This window comes from Aptenodytes patagonicus, chromosome 3, assembly GCF_965638725.1.
Source record: "Aptenodytes patagonicus chromosome 3, bAptPat1.pri.cur, whole genome shotgun sequence".
Taxonomy (NCBI): domain Eukaryota; kingdom Metazoa; phylum Chordata; class Aves; order Sphenisciformes; family Spheniscidae; genus Aptenodytes; species Aptenodytes patagonicus.
In genome coordinates, this window is record NC_134951.1 from 105,102,846 (window position 1) to 105,119,725 (window position 16,880).

Here is a 16,880-nt window from a genome sequence, read left to right on the forward strand (position 1 = left end):
GGGTAGTGCTGCTACTGAACTCCTTTCCTGCTTATAGAAATCACACCATTCCTTTCTGCATTCAAAAGTGTTCATGTTCCAGCAGCGACATGACTGGTTTTAAGGTGTCCGGGATATTTCTGTCTACAATGCAATACGGTCTCTGGGCACACAGTATCACATTTATCTGTCTCCATCTACGTTACTGATTTTGAACTCTTTACAAATGGCAAACTATCTACCTAGATCTACTCCCCTGAAGGTAGGGCCCAAAGTTAGAATCATGCCACTATCTGCTTTTCAGAGTGGTGATGTACCGCCTGCTTGCAGTGGGCATCTTTGCTGAAGTACATGGTGTTAGCCAAATGCTTCTCAGATTATGCTACACCTTGCATGATTTGTTGTGCTTTGGTTCCAGGAATAGCGTGTACAGCCCAGCAATCCTGGGGAGGAACTGACAGAAAACAAAGCTGTGCTGCTTTCTCTTCAGCACATCGTTTAAAAATATGGATATATGAAATCAGGGTTTGGCAACTCAAATTATTGCAATTCGTTTCATAAAAAATGGTTCTAGTAATGAGCTTAACTTTAAATTGATTCATATGATCCTGACACGTGCTTGGCACTTATGGGGTTTTTTACGCTGTAAATCGTTGGGAATGAGGTCTCACAATCAAACCTTGTTGTGAGATGGGGGTCCTTTAGCCATCGCACTGGAATAATGAATTGTAGTCCCTAACACAGCTAATGAGTAGCGGTTTTCATCTAGGTAAGTGTGGGATCAGGTCCTTTGTCCTGGTTTCGGCTGGGATAGAGTTAATTTTCCTCCTAGTAGCTGGTACAGTGCTGTGTTTTGGATTTAGGATGAGAATAATGTTGATAACACACCGATGTTTTAGTTGTTGCTAAGTAGTGCTTACACTAGGCAAGGACTTTTCAGCTTCTCATGCCCTGCCAGTGAGAAGCTGGGAGGGGGCACAGCCAGGACAGCTGACCCAAACTGGCCAAAGGGACATTCCATACCATGTGACGTCATGCCCAGTACATAAACTGGGGGGAGTTAGCTGGGGGGCGGTGACTGCTGCTCGGGAACTGGCTGGGCATCGGTCGGTGGGTGGTGAGCAATTGCATTGTGCACGACTTATTTTGTATATTCTTTTATCATCATTAATATTATTTTCCCTTCCTTTTCTGTCCTATTAAACTTTCTTTATCTCAACACACAAACTTTACTTTTTTTTTTTCTGATTCTCTCCCCCATCCCATGGCTGGGGGGGAGTGGGCGAATGGCTGTGTGGTGTTCAGCTGCCTGCCAGGTTAAACCACAACATCCTTAAATAACATAGGCTGGCATAACTTCATTGAATTTGAAAGTTGTATACTAAAGGCTCACACAACTCCTCTGCTGAGGAACCAGAGTTTAGACCGCAGTTTGTGGAAAGTGGGACCATAAACAATCCATTGGATAACATAGGCTTATGAAGAGTGCTGACCAGGGTGGACATTTGGACGGTGAAGCTCAGGAAACAAGAGTCTGTCGCTGCATGTCAATCTGTAGCTCCACTGGGAGCCACCCTGTCTGCTGACCTGTGCTGAGCTCAGGGCATGTGGCCAGGAAAGCATGAACCAGCTCCCGGGAGAAGGTCCTGACCCGTTTTTGGTCCTGATTTATATCGGTATGCACCAGCCTGCAATAGGCAGATACAGCTGAAGAACCATGCAGCACAGCACTCTTCAGTGGCAAGTGGCGGTCACAGGATTTCAAAATAAGGTCCAACTATAAGGAAATTGGACAGATGGAAATCTCAGAGTGAGTCCAAAGTACCCATGACACAAGGTGGAAACAGATGACTGGCTTCTCTGATACCCTAATCACAGCATGAACAGAAACTTGTAACAGTTTTGCTCATTTGGCTTTCAGATATGTATATATGCCTTTTTGCATCCTGGGGACAAAGAGGGGTTTTGTACTTTTGTTTTTTGGTGAATCATCAGGATTACAATTTCAGTGCATGTGCTATTGCTATTGACTGTGGTTCACACCAGCATGTTTCTGCCTTTTCATACCTTTTCTATATAAGAAGACTTTTTTTTCCCTCCCCCCCGTGCGCGCCCCCCCCAATCAGCTTTGTGCTGAATGCAAATTTGGAGGCAGCTTGTTGCATTATGCATTTAGCTTTCAAAGCAGAAACTGCACGTCTGTGAAATAGTTTTGAAAATGTACCTTGAGGAGAGAGATGTATGCTTGCAGGCAGATATTTCAAAGGTTGTGTTTTGGAAGGTTGTATTTTGGAAAAGGTCCTTGTTGGTTTAGTATATGTATATTGTTGATCACTGATTTCTAGCTGATGTACTGGGAAAAGATGAATTTGATTAGGAAGGATTATATGTATAATCTTTTGTTGAAATGTATCGGAAACTAGAACTTCCATGCTTAACAAAGCATTAAAGTTGCGTACAGAACTGTGATTCAAAACTGCCCTTCAGAGGAACAGAATTAGAGACATTTTTATAAAGAAAATAGCTATCAAATTGTCTGCAATGAGTAACTTGATTATGAAATGGAGGTTACGTATATCTCCCCTTTATTGTTCCACTGACTAGTCAAGATTTTGCCCTATTCAAAGACTACCATTACTATTTTGATAAACTAGACTTTACCCATTATTTCTCAAAATTAAAATGTTATATTGCTACTGACATTTGAGCAGTATAGAGAATTTAACTGGCAAATCACTTTTTACTTGTATTGCTATGGATATCCTTTCCCTTGTTATTTTAGGTTTTAATTAAAACCTTTATTTTAGAAAATTATGCTTGTTATAGGATTTCAAAAAGCTTTTGTGAAACTTTATGTAACTGAGGCACCCTAAATTGCAAGGGCTACCAGATAAATCCTGTATTTTGTGGAGAAGCTCAGGATTGAACAAGCTGTATGAAGTTGATTATAAATTATGTTGCAATATCAAGTAAATATGGGTATACTTTATAGGCAGTAGATAATCATGTCCATGTATATATGGCGGGTGTAATTGAGTTGATTGTGGGGAGCACCCTGTCATGCCTGACAGTTGTGATGTTGAAGGGATCACTATGAAATTTTTAATACAAATGCAGTGTGATTACTTGTTCTTTTTTCATTTAATGAAGTTGCTTATTCCACCCCCAAGTTGCAGTCTAAACACTGCTATACAAAGCCTCTTTACCCCTTGTTAACTTTTCCATCTGAGATTGGAGGGATTAATTACATCTACCAGATCTGTTTCCATTGCTACTTCACTGTATTTCCATTTCACTTGTTGACTTAAATGCAGTATGTATTTAAATATGAACAAGCAGAATGGTTGAAAGTGTCTGTGGTAGTGTTTTGTCAAAACCAGCCTCCCATAATCCTAGCTTTGCAGTATTTTTGCCTTGCACAACATGTCTATTCATTATCCTAGGTGCTTAAAAGTACCCAATATCCATAGCCTTAAGTAATGCAACTATTTCTCCCATTTACAGTTTGAAATTGTTCGGCCTTGTTGTTCTTGCTTTTGGAACTAATCAATGATACTGTCCTGAGGTGTCTTTAAGATCTAGGTGCACACTCTGATGCTACTGTATATCCTCATAATTGTGTTGGTCATAGTGTAGTGTTACATCTTTAAATGACTGCTTACACTGTTGAGAACTCAAGATCTTAGTTGAAATGTATCAGTACAGCATCGAACTGAGGAATAATGGGGCCTGTCTGTCTATGCTGAGTTATACCTAGTGAGGCCCTGATCTTTTTTCCCCTTTTCATTTATTCTAATAAATTGTTTCTATGCATGTTCATTTTCAATACTGAATATTTTGTGGAAATATTTTAATAGCTAAAGCCCATATGAAATAATGCACTTTGCTATTAAAAAAGATTTATCACTATGTTTTGGAAAGAGTGAAAAATGAGTGAAAAGATGGCATGTAAGTCCACAGCAAACTGTCTCATTTTCCCTCCCTGTCTGAACCCACTCTGCCTCAGCTTTGTCCACCCCAACCTCCTTCAGCTCTGATCATCTCAAGTTAGCAGGACCATTCAGTTTCTATGCTCATTGTAGGCCAAGTCCTTCTGGCTTTTGGTTCAGTGTCAAAAGCAGTTAATTTTTTTTATGCTCTACATCCCTGTCCACAAGGAGCTCAGTTGTTGTGTCCCTTCAGAGACGACAGCAGACTTGGTCATTGCCATCAGAGAATAGCTAGGAGAACTTGAAAAGATGAGCTTGACTGAAGATGTGTAAGATGGCTGTTTAGCATACAGCTGTTCCCTGGAACTGTACAAGTTTCTTCTTCTCCCCATCCCAGCAGAAACATGCTGAAGTGCTTGGTCCTAGGAAGAAAAGTTTTTCAGAGATATAAATACAGACTGTGGGCAGCTCTGATACAGAAGACTGTCTGTACAACACAGAATATTTTAGTGAAGAAGGGGAGCCAAATTACAGTATGTGTCCAGGCAGGAAGAATGCAGAAAGATAACTGGATACACTTCATGCGGTATAATTACACAGTAGTACAACAATAATGTAAAATGGGAAATTATTTTAGGAAAGGAATGTGAAAATACAGGTTTAATGATGACCATGTGCATGTTCCTAGCAGAATATTTTTTTTTTTCTGTTGCAAGGCAGCTTTTAAGTGAGAAATTTGTTCCCCTCCTCTCTGCCCTGCTGAACCAGTGGACTTTCCCTCCCTGTTAACTCCTAGAATTTCTACAGCTCTATCTATCTCCTGTTATCAGGATGCCATTAACTATCTGATAACTTCTCTGGCAGTTTCAGGTAGAAGGCAGCACACTGCAAGCAATACTGTTAAAATAAAACCATGTTGTACTCAAATGATCAGTTAGGCTTTTTTGGAACAGGATGCTCAAGAGCTTAGTATATGCCAAAATGTTTTCTGTGTACAGAATGTAAGCCCGTTTCAGAGCAAGTCCAGCACTGGAAATAAGACATTTGCATTTTCCAGTTGTGCCATTATGCACACAGCTAATCTGGGATTACATTGACGGTCCCATAAAACCGGCACTTACTTCAGATAGTAGGTAAATATCTCAAATCAGCAGATACCTTCCTGTAGTGTCAAAGATTTGCTAGTACATTGTTGATGAACTTGATTCTCCTGAGCTGGCTGAGGGATGGAGGAAACAGAAAAGGGAAAGAAACACTGGCGCTAACTGCCAGTGTATGTTGTTAGTGCTGAAGTTTGCAGGCATGGTTCTTGTAATTTAGTGTGATCTAACTTGTACTTACTGTCAAAAGTCCTCAAAGTTATTTTCCTTACCAGATCTAAGCGGAACACTCTTGCAAGGCTCGCTTCTCGGTATATTCTGTGTATCTGAAGGAGACATAAGGGGGTTCTTTGATTATTCTGTATCATGGAGAGAATTCACAGCAATCACTTGCATTTTAGTGCAGTACAGAGCAGAAGAGGGGAAAGAAAGGATTCCACAGTAGTTTTGCGTAGAGGATCTACCTGCATATGACAGGAAATATGCAGACTCACTGGTCATCAGGAATATTAAAAAATTATTTCCAGTAGCAGAATATACACAATTTATGCTTTGTGGGTTATACTACTATGAATGTTACTGCTTTATTGAAGAAATATTCAACCAAGGAATTTGTGAGCTTTTTAATATGCATCTAAATCTGTCCATATGATGATCATCTTAAATTTCACGTCATTACAGAAAGGAAATTGTATATTACACTTTTGCTTCTGTTTTATCAATTCCAGTAATTTTATATTTATCTTTGGTATTATTGATTGTTTTGAAATAGTGTTTGTACAATACCCAACAGAGTAGTATTTTTTAAAATAATTAAAATATGGTGAATTTTTTTTTTTACAGAAGTTTTGACGTTGGGCTACATCGCTTTCTGGTCAGGTAAGCTAATGCCTATTTTGAATTGCAATTCCATATTAAAAAGCGTTTCTGTTGCTGTAAGTAGAGATGGCCATGTGAACTCAGTACTACTTGATATTTTCTATGGCAAGATCCTCTTTCATCTTCCACTATTAGTTCGAAAAACTTTAACTACTTGGCTTGGATATCTACCCAATGTCAATCTCTAAGGAACCTCTTAAGGTGTCCTTCAGGAAAACCTTGACTCAGGAAATTTCAGTGGCAGTGTTCCACTCATTCCTGAGGAAATCTTAATTTTTCTTGTACTGAAGAAAAACTTCTTTAAAGTTTTTTCCACTGGTAACTCAAGTACCTTCATACCTTCTGATAAGGGCTTGAATTTTATAGAAAATTGTGACTGTGGAGGGGAGTCTTATTTTCTCAATAGAAAACTTGATTGATTCGATGCACGGGTTGGACTGTGTTCTGAAGATGAATAAGGAAAGTGGAATAATTGTTGTGTGTTTTGTTTGACATTTAGAGGAATGCAATGATTAAAGCAGGGCACTTCAACAAGAAAAGGGAGGTTAATGCATTTGAATGCTACACTGAGGAACTGTTTTTGCTGTTTGAAGTTCTTTTGTGTGAGCAAAGTCACAAGTGTTCACTAAGAGTATGTTTGCATTAATTTTTTATAACATACCTATCACTGTCTACTGATCTTTACAAAGAAGTGCGATGTGTACCATGAAAGATGAAGTTTGCCGTGGTCTTCAGGCCCATAGAGAATTCATTCTATCAGTTATTTCATCCCAGTAAAATGTTGCTGTATCCATCTGTGAAGAACTTTACCCTGGAAGAATGAACCCAGTATGTGAGCCAGAGCCTGCTGTTTGGGTCCTGCCATAAGGATCAGGTGATGTTAGGCTTCCCTTGATTTGGCCTTCCTACCGAACTCATTATTTTAGGCTACTTTGTCATATTTTCTGGATAAAGACTTTGTTCACACTTCACACTCATGAGTCCTTGTGGCAGAGGCTTTCAGCACTGATTCACAGACTCCCAGAGCTCTAACAGGTTGATAGCTCCTGATTGCTTTTCACTCCTCTGGTCACTCACTTGAAGCATGTATTTTCTAATGTTTTCAGAACCCTGCTAATTGCTGTTGACTGTAGCTAGTAAAAGAAGCATGCAGCTCCAGACAGAATGATAAATGCCTGGAAGCATTTCTCTGACTTAGGCTCAGCATCACTTGTAAGTGTTCTTTTAGCTTTGTCCTCTGACGTATCTAAGATACTCCTTGCAGATTCAGCTTCTCTGGATTATCAGTACCATGGCTAAATCCAGGAAAAAATGGTAATTCTCTGTCCAAGGTCTGGGTGCCAATTGGACAATAATTCAAAGGGTACATCTTAAAGGGAAGAATACTGGGTAGTACCACATTGAACACCATGCTTTTGTGGTTTAAACTAAATACAAAAAACATGAAAGACATGAGATCACACAAAGCCTATGTCAGAGGGAAAATCAGGTTTGTTTTAAGGTTGCACAGGCAAACCCCTATCCTGATATCTCAACCTTTGAGCAGTAGGCTTTGTAACATTAGTTATTTTTGTGTATTTCTCTGCATGTAACGTGACAGCTTTTAACAGACAGCTCTCTTCACTAAAGCCATAGTGTCAATATTGCTGAAGATATATGTATTTCAGTGTGTAGATATAGTTTTCAGACTACTGAATGTATTTACGTTCTGGTATCAGTTCTACAAAATTGGTTACATCTATATTTTGACCAGCAGATTGATTTTTTTTTTTAATAATCATATAAGAAATGGAAATCATCATATTAAGAAATGGTTTAAAAGTATGCTACTGTTGTAAAGGGAATACAGTGCACAAGAAGGTCTCCTGGGAATGCAGACAATTACTTAACCAAGAATAGAATCATGGCAAGCATTGATGTACTAAGTTTGAGCCCCCGGTAATGCTTCTGCCACAAAATATGCTTTCACTTGCTTCATACAAAGAATGTAATAAGATATTATTCTCTTATACTACATTGTTTTACATCCCGTGGAGATGCAGTATTGGAGTTCTATGCTTGTGCAATCCCTGGACCGCAAATAGCCATTGAATTTGAATGAGTTGAATGTAGTCTTTGACTAATGTGTCGCTTTTTTCAAAGCCAACTGTGGGTTCTATGCAGTGTGGTGTTCTAACCTTAGAAAGCTTTAATACTTCATTCTCAGTCTGTCACCTACTCCTGTTAACAACTTGAGGAGCCATTCAGATACTTTCTCTGTAACTGTACTGCTAAGGAGGAAATATTGTTCCCTTCTGTTGTAGCAGTATGAGTTTTCCTTGGGTTTCCTTAACTAAAAAAAACCCTTTCCTTTGTTTAGTAGATGACTTCTGGACTAGGAAACAGAGGACTTGGTGTTACATCTCTGCTGTTGGTCTGCCATGTGACCTTTAGAAAGTTGTTGCCTTTGTTTTTGCCTATTTAGACAGTCTCCACTCCTGAGAACTTGCAGATCTTCTTCTGTGTTCATATAGTATCTGTCACAAATGGTCCTCTTCACAGTTTGGGTTTCTATGTGTGAAATACAAACAGTGGGGGAGGAAAAAAAAACAAACCCAAACAAAAACCAAACAAATGAGAGCTGCAGGAAGTGTTGAAAATCTATGAATTGAGATTTGAACTGTTCAGGAGATACTATATTGTTTTAAATATAAGGACACCACCCCGCAGTGGAACAGGGAACCCAGTATGACACTTTCAAATATAAAATGCAGGGCCAACAAAACTAAAAACAGTCTCTGCTAAAAGGACAATCTGTGCCTAATTACTTATTAAAATGCTGATTGAAGGGACTAGGATGTACGTAGCCTGGCATACAGTCAATGGTTTGTCCAAGTGAAGCATGACACAAAGTATGACAATTACAGCTATACAGCTTCTTCTGTGTTCTTAGCAAAAAATAAATGTAAAACAATTTCTGTCCATCCATCTAGCTGTGGCTTGAACTATGCTTCTGATATGGTTTTTAAGATAGCCCAGAAAGGTTTAAAAATGCCATCTTCTAAAATGTATTTGTTATTGAAAAGTGTATATTATACTGAAATGGCTAATTATGTGGTGTTTTCTGGCTTGGGCTGAACTGGATTGTAGGACTAGATTTCTAATCACTTGCATGCTGAAATATGGTGGCATCATGGAACTACTATTTGTGAAATTAAAGTGTAATTGAGTACATTGGGGTCTGGGCCTTGAACACTTGTTAGCTACACCATAGTGTTTGAAGTGGGGATCCTGGAAATTCATGGGCGAAAGATCAGTAATTTCATGATGAAAACTGGGTTTTGATACTACCCATTAAAAATGTACTACCATACTTGGAAGGTCATTTGCCTACTGTTTTCACACAGTGATATAAAAGAAAGTATTTGTTACTTTTAGGATCAGCAAAATTATTAATCAATGTTACTTAAATCACACAAGTACTATACAAGCATAGTAATATTTTTTCATTGTGACTACAAGAAAAGCTACCCTGTTTCTCCTAAATCTAAGCATTCTCAGAATGGAGCAATGGTTGCATTTTCAGAGTTCAAAATGCATAAAAATAGCCTTTGGGGTAGCAGTTTAGAGGGGAAAAAGCAAGAGAGGCTGCCTGGTGCTGTTTGCTCACTGAAGCTATTTTATCCAGGCATTTCATCCAGTGCTGAGAACATGGCATTGGATGAAATAAGATCATGAACATACGAGAATATTTACTGTCCTAATGCCAAACAGTGCTTCCTTCAGGGCAACACTGATGAGGGCAGTGGAGAAGAATGACTGTTCCTGGAGATATGATCCTTTTGAGAAATTGCCATGCTTTCAGCACTGCTGTGCCTTTGAAAAAGTGTGAATCATACTCATTTCAGTACAGATCTGGCTTTGAAAAGAGCTGCAGGACCACACACCCCCAATGTCTCCCAAAGGTGTCCATCTGTTAGCAGTGCTCACAGCTCACCCCATGGTTTGCAATTACTTTAGCTTGTTTAGTGTTGCAGGTTATTTAGGTTTAGCTTATGACCTGGTGCAAAGGTTCTCCAAATACAAAACTTGAAAATCACTCCCTTTTCTAGTTTTCTCAGGTGAAGCAAGGCATAGTTGAGCTCTGGGATCAAAATTTAGTATGTGTTGCCACCTCTATTCATTTTTAGTTAGAAACAGGGCACCTCCATGTAAAGGCAGAATGGTCCCATGGCGAAAGAGGTGTTATGGTTCTAAATAAGGTACACTCATGAAAGATGGTAAGGAAAAGACTGTTCATCAGCTGGCTCAACTCTTGTTTTCGTTCTCTGTGGAATCCCACAGGACCCCATCTATTTCCATGCTACCCAAAAGAATAACAGAATAATGATGTTAATGAACTATCTGATGACTAATTTTTAAGAAAGGTCATTTTTTCCTTGTTATTCTACTTTGTTCGGAAAGGTACCACTGAGATCAGTTTCTGTGAGGTCAAACGTTTTCTAAAGTGCAGACACTTCCTCCCAAAAGACATCACAACTCTTTACTGAGATGGTGAGAAGTCACTAAGTGTAACCCTAAGGGAAGTGTAGACTCATTGAAAAGATCTGAAGAGATCTATGCCCCTGCTTTAAAAAAACCAAGCAATTCTAGCTATTGCTGTTTCTGTAAAAAAAAAAAAAAAAAAAACAAAACAAACAAAAAAAAACCCTAAAAAACCAACCAAACAAAAAAACCCCAACAACAGAAACCAACACTTCTGAGCTTTCCCTGTCTCTAACACACCTGGGCCTTGGAAAGTCAACATCTGATGCAACAGTCCTTTTCACTTCATATTGCATCCCTCCTGTAACTCCATTGCTATGTAACATCAGAGGTGATTCTGGGCTCCAACAGCTAGACCCAGATTCCCTGCTGGGGTGCCACATGGGGTGCAGCGTAAAGCATGGCCCTCTTTTGGGACCCAAATACCAGTGCTAACACTATACAGTCTCTCTGCTGCTGCTTTCAGTGTGGCTGCCCATAAAATACTACTGATGTTCTAATATACTGTAGCTGGGCTAGGCAGCACAGTATTAAAGAGATTCCGCTTTTCTTGCAACAGGATTGATAGAGGTATTTGGATAACCGCCTCTGCCTTTGAAATCGCTAGATGTAAAGTCCCACAAGTATGCATTTTTTCTCCTCTGCTCTGTCAAGAAGCTTGGCTTTTGGTTCACTCTGTCCTGGTCACCTAGTCATCCTTACTGCATGCACAACAATCAGGGAATCATAGAATAGTTTGGGTTGGAAGGCACCTTTAAAGGTCATCTAGTCCAACCTGCCCTGGAATGAGCAGGGGCATCTTCAGCTAGATCAGGTTGCTCAGAGCCCCGTCCAACCTGACCTTGAATGTTTCCAGGGATGGAGCATCTACCACCTCTCTGGACAACCTGTTCCAGTGCTTCGCCACCCTCAGAGTAAAAAGTTTCTTCCTTATATCTAGTCTAAATCTACCCTCTTTTAGTTTAAAACCATTACCCCTTGTCCTATCGCAACAGGTCCTGCTAAAAAGTCTGTCCTCATCTTTCTTATAAGCCCCCTTTAAGAACTGATAGGCTGCAATAAGGTCTCCCTGAAGCCTTCTCTTCTCCAGGCTGAACAATCCCAAATCTCACAACAATGTATGCCTAAACTGTCTTCTGGAGCAAAGCAAATAATTTCCTCAAGAACAAAAATCTGAGTGTGGTTCTGGGGATAGTTCTCGACACAGACCCTTTCTGGTAGGTGGTGTGGATACAAGTACACCACCTTTGTCTTCCTGTGCCCTGTGCATTCCCCTAGTATTTCCCCAGTAGCTTTTCCCTCAGGACTTCCTTTCTCTTTTCAGGCCGTGTTTTTACTCAGCATGTAACCTTAGTCTTTTGCTGTAAAAAATGGCCACAGTGCTGCCCTCGCCTTCCTTCAGACACCTTGAGAAAAACACGGTGCCCTAAGGGGCGATTTCTGCATTGTGTGGATTTGGCCAATCTATTCCAAATGAGGTTAATCCTAACCAATTTTGCCAGATCTTTGTACTGTTTTGCCTGGGAGTTCTGGATGACTGGTTGGAGCAGATGCGTTTGACTTCTATACGTAGTCTGTGTGTCTATGGGAGACCCACTGAATAAGCAATATTCTCTAGTGTTACTTGCGATACGTCTATGACAATTTTACGTCTCTATCTCATTTTTCTCACTTGGATCAGTGCTGGCACAAAGATGCTGTATTGATTAAGCAGCACTGTATCTGGATGAAGGAAAACAATTTATATCTATCTGTAATCATCAAAATAACGTATAGGGTAAAAACTGCCAAAGATGCAAGTGACGCACTGCATCATTCCACTTAAATCTACTGATACGCTTCCTGGGGAAGGATCCAGTGATGCTGGTACTTAGTTTGTCACATGCAGGTGGGGCCACTGTGTGTAGGATACGTGCAACTGCTGTACTTGCATTCTCTTTTGGGTCCTTTCTGCCTCCAATCTCTAGCCTTTAAACCAAGCAAGGACTAGTAGGGCATGAGGCTCTAGCAAGTATTTGCCAGTCTTGACTCCCTTGGATCACTGTGCTCTTCTGGAGCAGTGCAGATAAAGCCAGTGAAGTAGCAGAAGCAATGTTTTCAGTCAAGGGTGTCCAGCTGTGAAACAAGCTTCTAGAGCAGGCTAACACAGGAACAGGCTGTTTCCAAGTCACATTACAAAAACATCCTTTTGGACAAAAAAGCCCCACTGTAACAATACCTCCTTAGCCAGGGAGCTAAGAAGAACAAAAGGTGATTCTTGCCATCTTTTGTATGTCTTGCGATGTAGATATGATGTGCTGGAGACAGCCCTTGTAGAGTCTTACTTGAAATTTTGTGGTTAAGTTAGCACATTGAAAACCCAGGTATGTAGTCTTGTTGGTAATAAACACAATCGTAGTAATCACTAGATGTGATTGAATGGCTTTGTATCTAATTTATAAGTAGTTTTAAGGTTAAAATGTTTATTTTATTACTGTGAAGAGGTAGTGGTATTAACAAAAAATAGTTCCTAAGCTTAAACTTACTTTCAATATGGGGCCTTAGGGTTTCTGCAAAAATTGTTTTAAAGTTCTAAAATACAGAAGAGGACAGCAATCAATGTATCTGTAGAGACCCCTGCATGGAGGAGCTGAAAGATACAGCTCTTTTTATAAAATATTGCAGTTACGTCCAGCCACACTGCAGACTCCCGTGAGCTCTGCTTTCGGATGTGCTGGAAGTTTTGCAGTGTTTACTGGTGTTGGCAATTTTTGAAGGGGTCAGCACCAGTCTAATTGTGTTCCTGCTGAAAGCAGTGATAAGACTGAAGTGATGCTAAAAAAAAAAAAAAAAAAAGAAATTGGACAGTGCTTGGAAGCTTCTAAAATGTTCCCAACTAGAAGATCCAGTCTTACCACCGTTAAACTCTGTGGCTAAACTCCTGTGGGTTGCGGTGGGAGGCTCTGTGAAAGTTCTGCTGTGTGTGTACTGGGCATAAGTATGAACTGTACACGTGACCATGATGTATAAAATCAGTTGGGGTGTCTTGCTTAGAGTGGGACAGCGTCCGAAAACCTCAAGTTTGTTTTAAAAAAACAAAACCAAACAAACCGCAAAAACTTGATCAGGCAGCAAGGAAGAACGATGCTAAATTGCTTCAGAGCAACTGCAGTCTCTCAAACACCTTCTCGGAATTAAACCTTTTTTTTAATAGAGCAAACAATCTGTTGTTATGTAATGAATTAGCATTGAGCATGTTGCAAAAATAAGGCTGGGTTTTGTATAAACAAAACCAAATCTTTATGTAAATGTTATGTAAATGTGACATTTAACTTAAACTGTTGGAGTGGGGAAGTCGGGATTAACAAGGTACAGATCTCATCATGTTTATGTGTTGCAACTGTGAATTAAAACAGTTTGTTATTTTTGTTGCAGGGTGTTTGAGTTACTATCTCTGAGCAAGAAATACACTGTTTGTGGAACGTGAAGGATTTTGAGATTCAGTTCAGGCTGCTTTTAAATAATTTTACTGAGTAGTTTAATGGAGCTGGATCAGAGGTTGTATTTCAATATAATAGAAGAAAGTATGTGCCCAGCAGTCTTGAACCACCTAAGATTGTAAGGATTCTGTATTTATTCTTTGTGAAGTCCAGGAAATTACACCATGGGAACATCTTTGTCCCTGACTCTGACTGTAAGGGCCGGAATTTGTTTGCAGTTTACGTGTGATTTCAGTCTGAGGGACTTTGCATCTTTTATAACTGAAGCAACCTGTATTTCAGAGTCACAAAACTGAATATATAAGAAGTGTTAGTTATATAAAAAATATTATTTATGTAATACTTCCAGTTCCACCAAGCACTTGTAGTTAAAGCTGAACGCACGTAAAGGTTTCATCTGACCTAGAGTATAAATTTACAGATTTCTGCTTAACTTTGTTTTCTTTTTTGATTAACTGTTTTGTCTTTCTCACTTCTAATGTTGTCTTTTTTTTCTTCCACGTGCTGTGGTCCGTATTTGTATTTTGGCACGCTAGGAGACGTGATTACAACCTCCAAATAGTAGGGTGGGGTTGGTATAAACTTCAATCTCAAAGTTATTTCATGTTCTATGTTTTAGATGTGTTTCGGAAAGCCACGTGCTATTTTTGCGTGATAGTATGTTGGAATTGTTAAGATGTAGACCAGCGCCGGAAAAAAATGTGGGAAAAAATAGGATGAAAAGAGCATTCCTTTCTACTCCCGGCTTCTGGTAAATTAGTTGTATGCAGCACAGCTGCCATAAATGACATCTCAGCTGGCACATGATTCAGACTGAAACCTTTGTAGGCCGAATCGCTGCTGCTCTGAGGTTGCCCGTCATCCTCCCCCCGGAACAGAAACGTGTTATCAACCTCCCGCCCTGTTTTCCCCGCCCCGTGCAGGAGAACTAAACCCTTAAATTACGACGGCTTTCTTTCCGGCCGGCTGCCAGTTCAGCACCGGAGAAAGCACTGGCGGTAGCCGTCCCCGGGGAGCGGCGTTTCCAAAAGGGCGCTCGCCCTTCCCGTCCCTGCCGCCAGTTTCAGCCGGAGCCGCCCCAGGACCCCGCCGCGGCGGCCGGGCGGCTCCGCCAGCGCGGCCCCTTGCTGCCGCCAGGGGGCGGCCTTGCCCCGGCGCTGCCCGCAGCGCGCGCTGGGCGCTGCCCGCCGGCGGGGCTGCCCGCCCGCCCGCCCGCCCGCTCGCTCCCCGGAGGGGGTTGCGTTCCCGCCGCAGCGGGCCGGCCTGCACCGGGCCGGTCAGAAACCGGAGTCGCCTAGCGCCTGCTCCAGTGTGTTCTACCTAAACGCAGGCACCAAGAGCTGCCTGGCGACATCGGCGGAGCTGCGGTTTCTCTTTCTGTACTTGTACTTCACCTGTACCGAGCTAAGCTTGGGAACAGATGAAACTTTGCGTGTTTAAGCTGTGCTTTCTCTATAATGCCTTTCTCTGCGTGGCAGATGTTGCAGGGAATGATGTGGGAGTCCATAAGGCTGCCTTTATGTTTTTTGGAAGATGGTCCCATTCTAGGAAACGTGAGTCCCAGAAGATGCAATCTATTATGTGACCTCCTCTGCTTTTGTGCCTTCTCTTCCTGCAAGTACCAGGTCAGACAGTAGGTAGTTTGTATAATGTACAGGATTCTAGGAACAGCTGCTCAGAATAACCTATCAGGGTTAACACAGTGGAATACGGAATGACTCCCTCCATCCCCACGGGCAGGAAAGCTTGCGTGCGTTTCTCTTCCTCGGCTACCTTAGTGCGTGGAGCGTTCTGGGGACTGAAGTGTTCTGAATCCTCTCCCGAAGATCACGGCTCTTCAGCCCATCTTTGTGCTCGGAGTCAGCTTACTTGACTTTGCCTGGGTCCAAAGTGGTTTTGAGGCTGTTTGTGATATAGCATGTCAAAACAACAACCCCTTAACTTTAATCTGAAGTCAGAAGTTACGAAGTCTTCTCAGATCATCACACCTGGATAGTACATTATCGGATGTGTTACTGAAGTAGATAGCATTACTGCTTATTTTATGGCACTGCAGTAGCATGCAGCAGTTTCAATCAGAGCAAAACCCCAGTAACCCTGTGTGGTTGTTAGTACACAGTCTGCTTTCATTCCTTGTCCCTGACCGTGTAAGCTCCAATACATAGACTCGTTTCTAGGTTCTCTGAATAGTCCAGGGGCATTTATAGAGTTAAGGAAGTTTGTGAATTTAAACATCTACCTTAGAGCAAGGTGCAAAGAAGGGAGCATAAGAAACAAATCTAAAAGAGGGGAGGAAAGGATGAAGGCAGGAGGCTTGATAACTCATATCTAGTTACCCACAGATCAGGTGCTTTGAGGGTTTCAGTGTGGAGTTGAAAATACTTTGAGACACCTGAGTGGCATCATTAGAACCTGATATCTGTGTATCTGTCTGCAGCAGTATTTGATTTCAGTAGTAAAGCCTGAGTAGAGGACTTGACTGCAGTTACTTACAGCACTGATGGCAACATTAGTGTGTTTAGAGCTGTAAGCAGGATACCCAGGAGAAAGTAGAGTACACTGTTAAAAAGTGCTGCCTATGTGGGATGGGAGGCATTTTAGTGAATGTCAAGCTGAGTAAGATACAGTATTGAAAGACATACTCTCTCTGGATTGATTCCTAAGCGGCCTGTGGAGTTGCCGAGTGCAAATCACAGGCCACCGGTGTTATGGAAGGCTCTGGGATCCGTCTGCGGATACGAATGCTGTTCTGGCTGACCAGTGGTACTGCGATGTAAAGTGCAATCCTAGCTTCACTGTTGGAATTCAATGAGATCGAAATTTCACCCTGAAGATCTCCATGTTTTTTCTTTTCATAGATGAAGCAGGATGATGATCATCCTTTGTAAAATACTTTGAGATTAAGAATGCTCTATAAGAGCTCAACGTTGATATTTAATCTAAGCTCTTTATGTAACACCAAGAACGGATGATAAAACAGGACAGGAAGT

At 41.0% G+C, this 16,880-nt stretch overlaps 1 protein-coding gene across 3 annotated transcripts in view; it reads left to right on the forward strand.

The window, feature by feature from the left end:
- The window catches only part of HHAT (hedgehog acyltransferase), a 188,659-nt gene that overhangs the window by 34,360 nt on the left and 137,419 nt on the right, over window positions 1-16,880 (forward strand). For 2 of the 3 annotated variants that reach the window (XM_076334499.1, XM_076334498.1), the window contains exon 9: window positions 5,852-5,887. The exons of the other annotated variant lie outside the window; for it this stretch is intronic. In XM_076334499.1, coding sequence (XP_076190614.1) covers window positions 5,852-5,887 — 36 coding nt within the window. The remainder of the gene's footprint in view (window positions 1-5,851; window positions 5,888-16,880) is intronic. 3 annotated transcript variants of the gene reach the window in all.